The 10,572-nt window shown below is 41.8% G+C and overlaps 1 protein-coding gene across 1 annotated transcript; it reads right to left on the minus strand.

Moving 5' to 3' along the window:
- Positions 1-5,610: 5,610 nt before the first annotated feature.
- BX661DRAFT_92721 (uncharacterized protein) lies at positions 5,611-6,293 on the minus strand. The gene has a single exon (XM_051539597.1). The coding sequence runs from the start codon at positions 6,099-6,101 to the stop codon at positions 5,736-5,738; it is 366 nt and encodes a 121-aa protein (XP_051388500.1). The 5' UTR covers positions 6,102-6,293; the 3' UTR covers positions 5,611-5,735.
- Positions 6,294-10,572: the final 4,279 nt, after the last annotated feature.

Here is a 10,572-nt window from a genome sequence, read left to right on the forward strand (position 1 = left end):
TCTGCATGAGGCCGGCCTGGTGCACGGCAACCTGACGCCCGAATGCGTCCTGGTCGGCTCGCAGGGCGACTGGAAGCTGGCCGGGCTCGGCTTCGCCCACCGCGCGGCCACAGCCGCCCAGCAGCAGCAGCACCAGAACCAGCACCAGAGTCAGGACCAGAGCCAGGACCAGCGGCTTGTCTGGCACCAGCACTGGCCGGAGCACACCCAGCGGGAATTGGAGTTCACCGCCCCCGAATACATCCTGGCCCCTGACACCCACCCAATAACGCCCTCCGCAGACCTCTTCTCGCTCGGCTGCCTCGTCTACGCACTGCACGCGCAGGGCGTCTCTCCCCTCCGCCCCACTGCCACCGCGCTTTCGCCCGAATCATACCCAACGATGCTCGCGAAACTGACCCAGCGGCTGCCCGCCCTCCTTCCGCCCGCCCTCCAGCCAGCCACCCAGTCGCTGCTGTCGCCCACCCCGGCCACCCGCATCTGCCTCGAGGAATTCCGGCACACCGCGTACTTCACCTCAACGGCTGTCGCCACGCTGCAGTACTTGGACGCCTTGGCGACGCAGCCAGTCGACCAGAAACTCACCTTTTTGCGCGCCTTTCCTAGGGCTTTGCCGGGGTTTTCGCCGAGGACTAGGCGCAGAATCCTGCCGCTGTTGCTCGCCCATCTGAACGACCACCCGCTGCTGCCATACACGCTGCCTGCGGTGTTCGCCACGGCCCAGGGCCTTGTTTTCCCAGAAAACCAGAAGCCGCAGGATGCTGACTCGGAAGAAATGGCCGCCGCCCTGGACAAAGCCCTGGAGCCACTGTATGTGCTGCCAGGGATTCCGCCCGAAGCCCAAGCAGTGCTGGTGGAGAATCTACCGCTGATCATCCGGCTCACCCAAACCTCCTCCAAGCAGCACAAAAACCAGAAGCAGCAAGGTGGCTCTGAAATGCACCCACTTTTGCGCGCCTCACTCGCCAACCAAGCCGACCCCGTACGCACCGCGCTTCTCCGCACCATCCCCCAACTCGCCCCCTCTTTGCCGCCCGCCCACCTACTCGCCCTTCTCCCTCCACTGCAGCTGACGTATACTCGCGCTACCATGCTTGCGCAAAAAACCCAGGCCCTACAATGCATCCACCTGCTCCTCCCGCATCTCCCCCGCGCCCTGATCAAGGAAAGGGTGCTCCCAATGCTGCTCAAGACCAAGACCAGGGAGCCAGATGTGGTCATGGCCCTGGTTGAAATGTACCGCACATTGGGATTAAACACGGAGTATTTGGACACGAGGGCGGTGGCTAGATCGGTGTTGGGTGAGGTGTGGGCGTTGGCTGTGGAGACGGAAATGGATGAAGGCCAGGTAAAGGTGCTGTGTGAGGTGGCCGGATTGTTGGAGGAGAGAATCCGAAAGGAGGTTCGGGCGGGTAGTGCTGGAAGGAGTGGAGTTAAAGGGGGCGGTGGATTGGCGAACCCGTTTCAGAGAATGTCGGTTGATTGGGACCATAATGAGGAGGACGACGATGAAATTAAATGGCCGGTGGGGTTTGCTGCAACATCTGCTGTTGGCTCACCGCAACCATTGGCACAACCGTTGCCGCAGCCTTTGCAGTCGCAGCCTTTGCAGTCGCAGCCTTTGCAGTCGCAGCCTTTGCAGTCGCAGCCTTTGCAGTCGCAGCCTTTGAAGCCGATGGTCTTGCAATCAACACGCCACACAATGGTGTCTGTGCACAAACCCAGCGGGAAACTCGGTGCGATGAAAATATCACCTCAAACGGCATCATCAACAACGACAAATTTACTCAAACTCCCGCCACCACCACCACCTTCATCATTGTCCTCCAATAATAAGCCTCTGGTGAACTCGGTCAGTCCTGCACCATCTACTTTGATGGCTCCACTATCAGCACTGTCGTTTGGCCAGACATACCAGAGCCAGAACCAGAGCCAGAACCAAAAGCAACTGCTTCAGCAGCAACAGAAACATGCTGGCGGCAAATCATCCGATCTCGGTGACTTTGATCCCTTCGCTTAAGTAAATAAACTATCTATATTTAAAAACACTATAAAACATTATACTAAAAAAATAAATGTATGCTCAAGACCACCCAAAAAACTCGCCAATTCCCCACGGCCTCATCTCCACATACAAAGCCATAGCTTCCTTCAAATCCATAAAATGCAAGTAGAATTCATTCCCGCTTTTCACCTCCGTATCTCTCTGCACACCCACCATATAAATCTTAATTTCCTCCAATGCCCTCAAGTCCATTCCTCGACGAGAATTTTGGAAAGAAATAATACGCACGGTCGAGTTGTGCTTCTGTGGATTTCACTAGGAGGGATTGGAGCTTGGGGAATTCCTTGGAGGACCCTGGGAAACTTGTGCGTAGTGCACGGTGGTCGATGTAGCTGAGCGCTTGGATGGGTGAAAATAAAAGTGCGAAAATAATCGGTTTCATTTAGTAAAAAAATTGTTCTTTAAACCCCGTTTTAGAGCATATAAGGAAGAATGAAAAATAAAGAGAAACGTTTCAAAATTTGTAATTAAGTATTACTTTTTATATTTATCGTTGAAAATGTTATATACGTATAGTTTACATTTTTTTATTTTAAAAACTATTTTCAAGGCGGACTGGATATATTACAAGTGCATTGAAACAAATTGGTTATATATATTTAACTAAGTTATTTCAACTAATAATGGCGTTATTTATCACGCAATGTGTAAATAAAATTGTTGTGATTTGAGGGGAGCACTAGTTTTTTTACTGTTAAAGGTATGTTTGGTTTTTGTTATAGTTTTTATTATCAAGGGAATCAAAAGTAGAACTAGGGCCAGCCTCGTCTTATATATGTGCCTCATCACCTTTGTTGTGCACATTGCCAGTTGTGCACTCCGTTGGCGAGAACTGGTTCTTCTGCAAGCAGACCGGTATCTTGGCATGTAAATGTTGTGGTTTTCGTATGTGTGCACTCATGCGTGTGCATTGGAAAATAGGGAGTATGTCTGGGTATCATTATGGTGCCTCCCTAATTTACACCTACATAATCCAATTAGTACTCTATTAATTGGCATGCAGATGGAAACCTGTTTTACGATTCTCAACCTCGACATCCACTTCCATATCCTCGGGCTGTGCAACAAAATTTACTGTAACCTCTTATTTTGTAACTTTATTGCCACAGAAGAATGAAAACCTTTAAAAAAAGAAAACCTGTTTGTGAATAAGAAAACATAAAAAGCTATGTCATGATCAGGAATTTAATTAATTATTTAAATCTGTATCAAGGCAACAATATCATAGTCGTAGCATCGAAAATTCTAATTAATTCTTTTTTCTGTTTGGAAACAATGGAATTTGCTTTATACAAGACATCATTAAAATAAAAATTTAGTGGGTTGTTGCGCAGACTGAAGATATGGAAGTGGATGTTGAGGTCAAGAATCGCGAAACAGGTTTCCACCTGCGTGCTGATCGATAGGACGCTAATTGGATAACACAGGCTTAAATTAGGGAGGCATTACACTGATGCCCAAACATGCTCCCCATTCTGAAATGCACACGCATGAGCGTACACGCACGAAAACCACAACATTGACTTGCCAAAATACCGGTCTGCTCACAGAAGATCCAGTTCTCACCAACGGAGCGCACAATTGATAATGTGCACAACAAAGGCGATAGGGCACATATAAGATGAGGCTGGCCCCTAGTAGTACTTTAGAAACATCAGTAATAAACCCTTTTATAAAATCACCCCTAACTTTTAACACTAGACAACTAGTGCTCCTCACACCCCCCTCTTACTATAACAACATCATTAAAGTAAAAAATTTAGTGGGTATTCTAAAAATAATATAAAGGAAAACGTGACAGACATTGTAAAAATGCAAATAAAAAAGTAAAAAAAGCTTTGCGGAAAGGGATGCAATCTACACCAAAATAATGGTTTGGTTTGAAAACAAAGTTTAAATTGGTATATAAAATGCACCCTCCCACCCCCACATTTTAATCCTTGTCTTTTTTAATTATTTTCATTCCAACCTAAAATAATTTAATACACACTTTACTAGTAGCTTAAATTTGTTCAAATTTATTATTATTTACCCATCATTTTTTAAATAAACATTTTATTGGGAAAATGGCACCAGAATTATCCAAAGCAACTCAATTTATAAACAAGCAGCACAAACAATTGGTAATGGATGCACAGATAACTGACCAGTATTCATCCTCTGAATGTTCAGGTAAAATTAAGTATAAATTATTTGGTCAAAAAATAACTATACACTACTACATACAGGAATTAGATTTACGTATTGAAAAACATATGAAGATCGATAATAATACAACTTTTAAAAAAGTTCGTATGGTTATGGATAAATATTGGAAGAAAGAAGTTTACAATAAAATACCCAAGTCTATTGAAGAATTAAGATGCAGTAGTTCATCACAAAGCAGGTCATATAAATCAATTGTATTAAATGAGTATAAAACTGATAATAAAAAACATTATTTCAATATGTTAAATGAGGATAGTCTGGTTCGGGATTATATATTTAATAAAAATGGCGAGCTCAAAGCGCTGAGGTATTTGTAAATAAATTAAAATAATTTAATAAGTAAGGATTAATCATTACAATGCCATATTGAATCATGATTAAATCAATGCAAGTGATTAGTTCCTATTAGTTGATTGGAATAGATTGATCAGCCAGCTTTTATTATTATTGTTAATCTGCCGGAGACGGTCTAGCAGTCTAGGATATATACCGTGCCCACGGCAAGCTTTCAATGGACAATATCAACCTAACAGCGGACACCATGTTTAGTCACTTAGAAATCCCCAGTAATGAGCCGCATCGCACAAGACTTTCACTACTATATCTCACATCTCAAGGCTGTTCACACATTTAAGGGCCGCTAGACAACGGGTGCCATGCCAGCGGTTCCAGGTTGATCCGGACAAAAAATATTTCACTGCAACGCTTACGTTTTGCAACACTCTAGTCCATGACAGCCGTCTCAATTACCACGCACAATGCAATCCCCCAAATTTGAACAGCAGAACCAATGTCCCCTCAATGGCTAAATCGGCAGCGCCACCACCCAATGCAAGGGAATTACTATGAACAAGTCGCTATGTAGTTTTTTTTTATAATAAGATTTGCACCAAGTTACTGTGTCAAAAAAATGTTGATCATACCTGAGTTGGATGCAGCCAGGCATGATTACACCATGTCGTGCTCTATAAAAATGTGGGTCTAAATCGATATATTCAAGTCTTAAAAATTACTTAACTGAAAAAGGGGGCAGCGCTGTGTGGGCAGCGCTGTAAGCATCATGGTGTTCCTTGATGTCAGCCAGCAATAACAGAAATGTGTATAGTGGCCATGAGGGCGACCTTGATTCTTGAAAAGGGAAGATAGTGGCTTGAAATGTGTGTTGGGCACCACACACCACATTGCTTATTTTTTTAGTCATACGGTGATACATATATCATAGTTGCTCTCTCTTACATTTCCAGTGAATAGCACTCATAGTATACATCTTATTAAATACATAGTATTGTATTATTTATTTTCCGTTCATAGAACGGTTCACATTTCAACGGTCTGCCAGGGTATTAGTAAAATTAAACCCGAGCACCCGATCTGCCAACTAAAGCATCAATCGTGGCCAAGATAGTTAGTGTGCATATCTGCCGTCCTCATTGCTGTCGTCCGCGGCCACTTTGGCATGCTGTCATCTTTTTCTTGTCACAGATTTGGTAGCTAGGATGTTTGTTGAGATTAAAGTTCTCATCAACAATCGGTGTTCCTCAGGCGTCAAAGATCTCTTCATTTCCTGTTCGATCTGTAGGTCGCACCACCTCTTGTACCAGTTGTGCTGTTTATATATGATTTCATTTACAAACACCGTTGCTTGTTTTGCATACTGCCCTTGGAGTTTCTTGACCAGCATTGTGTACCTGTTCTCTGTTAACTCCTTCCAGCCGCGTCTCATATCCAGGTCCAGCTTCTTATCCTGGTAGTGGGCATTCACACGCTTTTTGAGTTCTTTCAATATGTAAACCCTCAGTCCTGGATACAACTGGAGTCTGTTGACCATCTCAGCTGCGAGATCTGCGGCTGGGTTCCAAAGATCCCAGTAAAAGTCATCCTGTGTCAGAATTCCGCGCTCTCATCATGGACACATGAACATGCGGCCCTGTGTCTCAATGGCCCGAATAGGCCCATCTCTGGTTTAGGGTATGCGTTGGGGTACTATTTCCGCTGTTTTTTCTCTACAGGCAGTGAGTGGAGGAGCATCTTTAATGCAAAGGAACAACGGATGGAGTCACTTGTATTGGTGATGCGCCAGCCATTCTTATAATGTCGACTGTCTTTCCTATCCACTGCCACATTCACCGCCTGGAGAATGGTGGTGACTGTCGTGGACTAGGTCATTGGCAGCTGTTTGAGGGCCAGAGGCAGTGGTGGTACCATTGCCGTTGTCACTGCAGGTGCTGTGTCTGGCGTCGGTGCCACTTCTTGTGCCACTTCTGGTGGCTCTGCCAGTGTTTTTGCCAATTAAATGAGAAAACGTTTGAAACCCAAAAAAGGGAGAAATCCGTGACCAGCATTGTATATAGCCTGAATATGCACAGACAACTACAAAGTACAACAAACAGCTAGAAAGGCAACTGTCGAAGCGTTTATTCAAAGAATTTGGTAAGAAACGTATTAAAAGAAAATATTTCGAGTGGGATTCGGCCTACAGCCTGTGTATTATTACCAGCTTGAGTTTAATATTGTTTATTTATTGGCTATATGGAGAAGCTACATGCTGAATCAAAAAAAACAATAAAATAGCTGTTAGAATAGACACAGCTCGGAAAACGACTATCTTACTACTTTAATAGGGATCGCTGGAAGAAGAATTCCGGGTCAGACTTTTTAATCTCATTCTTTGGTAACATCTGTCTGAAAATACTGACCGCCTCCTTTAGATATTCGAACGGGAGGTAATAGGCCCCGCCCTGCTTAAATTCGGGTGTGTTATTTTTTCTGCTAATATATTCCTCTATACGCTCAACTCTTTTCAAGGCTACATCTCGCGATAAGTAGTCCCAAAAAGGGCCCAATCTCACATCATACGCAAATACAAAAAGAAGAGGAACTATATCTTTAAACTGCTTGTTGCTGGATGCATAAAGGGGGCTGAAATAATTGAATTCATTTATTTCTCTTTCCGTTAAAATGGCCATCGCAACAGTGACAGCAGTCACGGCAAAAACAATGGTGGAAAATAGCTTTATAGCAAAGAATAGATGTTTGTGGATGGGTTGTGTTGGCTGTGTTGGAAATTAAAAATGGAAATGTATAGATGGAGAAGAGCGTCTGCGCCTGTCAAATTAGAATACATTGCCTTTTATATAAAAAATATGTAATAGCAAAATAAAAGTATAATATTGAGTCAATAAAGTAAACGCACTGATAAACGTGTTATTTGCACGCGAATAACAGATTGATTGTAATTGCAATTACGTGTTTTTTTTAAAATGTTAATTGCAATGTGACCAATCATTGAATAAGTAATAACAATAATAAAAATGTATTGTTATTTTTCAGCTGCAACCACAATTAATTTTACTAATACTCATTTTGATGGCGATGCATTTTTCATGCCTGGCATAATAAGTGTTTAAGGTTTACTGCGGAAAACTCGCACAATCAATTTTTTTACGACACAAAAAATGAAAATGACGGCATGCGGCACACGGCGCGCAAAACAAATGCATATATTTGGGTAGCGTGAAAGCAATGGCCAACAAACATTAAATAGATAGTGGGCATTTTTGATAATAATATTTCAATTCAAAAATTGTAAAAAACAAGTAGATAGAAATACTACATGTCCACATATTTTATGTCGTTCATTTAATCAACAAAATACTTGTAGATTATAGTGGAATACATTAACATTATGCTGTCCAGATGCGGGTACTTGGCACCATATGGTTCCTTTAACATCTTGGCCCGCTACTCCAACCCAAACGGCATTTTCAGAGCGGACAGTGAGGGTATATGCAGTATAAGGCCCAAAACCGCACCCTGAAGCGACCCGCAACTATGATACCTCTCGCCACACTCAAGCTGAAATAATACTACTGAAGTGGATAGCGGGGCTACAGTCGGCACATATAATTGAAGGTCCTCGTGCAGATCGGGCAGACCAAAATCGTACGCTGTTTTTTTTGCCCTTGAGAGACACGACCGCCAAAACCTTAAGCGACGACAGCTGAGGGAGAAGCGTGACAATTGTTTCAATGTCAGTTGGCGTGAAAAACGCTAGACAATTGAGATTGACCCAGTTAATCCTGCTGATAATTTTATTATAAAAATATTAATTCTTCAACATAAATATAGTGCAAGGATTGACGTATTGTTAAAATAACAAAATTGAATTAGATAAACTATTAACAATTGCAAAATATATATTCATTTTATGCAATATCAAACTAGCACAAAGCGATTAATGGTTTTTGATATATCCCAAATTAATGACCTTGTTCTTGTGAGTATACCGCTTATGCCAGATAAAATTATCATCCTCTTGAATATAATACACGTTTTTCTCACCGCACCCAGAATTGACCATGCCGCCAAATACAAAGTCCTCGTTTCTCGGACTATGGTACTTGAATTCTGTATCCAAGCACTTGACGAGATTTTGGTTGAACATGTAGAATTTGCCATTCCCATATAACACACGATTTAGTGTATCTGGATTACCCTTGTCGCCCAATCTGGTGTGGTGGCTAATGTATACAGGGTGGTCGGATCCTGTGTTGTTTCTCATCAAATCGAGTATGTACCCCTTGTCGACAAACAAATCATTGTCAAGCTTGATAAAAAACTATATTATCATACGACTTGATGGCCCTTGAAAAACAAAGCGTCTTTTCATCTAGCGTGCGGTATGTTGAAGTCTTGTTGCACACTATCTTGCACCCTGGCTCCTCCCAGTCGCACACTGGGTACAGGTAGTCACCGAACCAAGTGTTGCGGTAGAACTGCAAGTCTGTGTTGTTGTTAATTGGCAATATGATTGCCAGGCGGTCAAGCAGCATTTGGTCTTCGATTGGCTGGCGGTGTGGGTAGTGTGGGCTACGATGAGGTTTCTCTGGGGGTACCCATCCTTCGAGTGCGCCCCAGTAATTGTGGTGGTCCGATGTGACAATTAAACTGATTGCAATAATTCCCAGAGCTATGAGCAGTACCAGGATACGCGGACGATTGAACAGGATCGGTGACATTGATTAGAATGATATTCTTATTCTTTAGGAAATATGGAAATACAATTTGGTCAAAATTAATGAAATGAACGCAGAAAAGGTATGTTGTTTACAAAAATTTAAGAATAAAAGATGGATAGGAAATATAAATCAATTTATTTGAACCTGAGAGCTTCAGTCTCTCCAGAAGTTCAATGTCTAGAATGTATTTGGAAAATAAAAAGTGCGTGAGGTAATACTGATAGATTAGCATGATTTCACTCCAACCTGTAAAAAACGCTGACGATTTCATTTTTGGGGAGAGGCAAAAATGGAAGTCTTGGGAAACAATTAGTAAGTTCCAATAATAGAAGCAAGCATACAACCGGACAGTATCTGTGTGCTTATTGGTCGTGCCCGCTGCTGATTCTATTTTTATTTTTATTGATTGGACAGGTGCCGTGTTCTTTTTTACTAACTCATTTTTTTGCTGGTATGAGAGGTTTGGATTCGATTAAAAAATTATAGAAAGGCTTTTCCTTTTGGAAAGTATAGTGCTGTTGAGCTTGCCATTTTTCTCTAAAATTATATCGAAAAAAAACAAACAAAACACCAAATATTCTCAGTTAGCCCCACTTAATTTCAGTAAATGGACCTGCTGCTACCGTGTTAAAACAAAGTGCAAAAAATTCAGTGCTTTTCTTTCTGGTAGTATATTTTTTTTAGAAAATTATAATTTGATAGGGTGTTTTGGATGCAAAAGAGGATAAAATTCCCTGTGGAATCGTGATTTTTATAACTGGAGCAGGAAAAATACCGACTTCTATCGCATGTTTACTTTAAGGTATTTTTTCATTGATAGATAAGCTCTGTAAAGCGCAAAAAAGGCCAAATATTTACTTTGGAATACTAATCGATTGTTTTATTACGACTGAAATAGAATTGAAAATTGAAAGCAAAATGGCGTGAACAAAAATATTATTTGCTAAATAACTATTGACTGCTACAAACAATAGGTGAATGCTAGATTAAATAAACTGCAATGAAAATACCAATTTTCACAATTACCACACAGATTACTACGTGCTGATATTGCTGCTGAAGGATTACATTACAGTATATTAACAAAAATCTAATTTATTTAAGCAAAAATCAATGTGACATATGCACAGGTAAAGGTAAAAGCAAATAGATTTCTACATAAAGCAGAGCCAGCACTTGTTTTAATTTAGATAGAGCTAATAAAAAGCACTTAATTTCCATTTAACACTGCCCACGTCCCGCACATAATTTTATGATACGCGTATATTTAAATTTTATTTA

This window comes from Kickxella alabastrina (assembly GCF_025024165.1).
Source record: "Kickxella alabastrina strain RSA 675 chromosome Unknown BX661scaffold_70, whole genome shotgun sequence".
Lineage (NCBI taxonomy): Eukaryota > Fungi > Kickxellomycota > Kickxellomycetes > Kickxellales > Kickxellaceae > Kickxella > Kickxella alabastrina.

Coding starts and splice junctions, on each gene's coding strand:
- BX661DRAFT_92721 (XM_051539597.1), bottom strand. CDS start 6,101: ATGGTCAACAGACTCCAGTTGTATCCAGGACTGAGGGTTTACATATTG.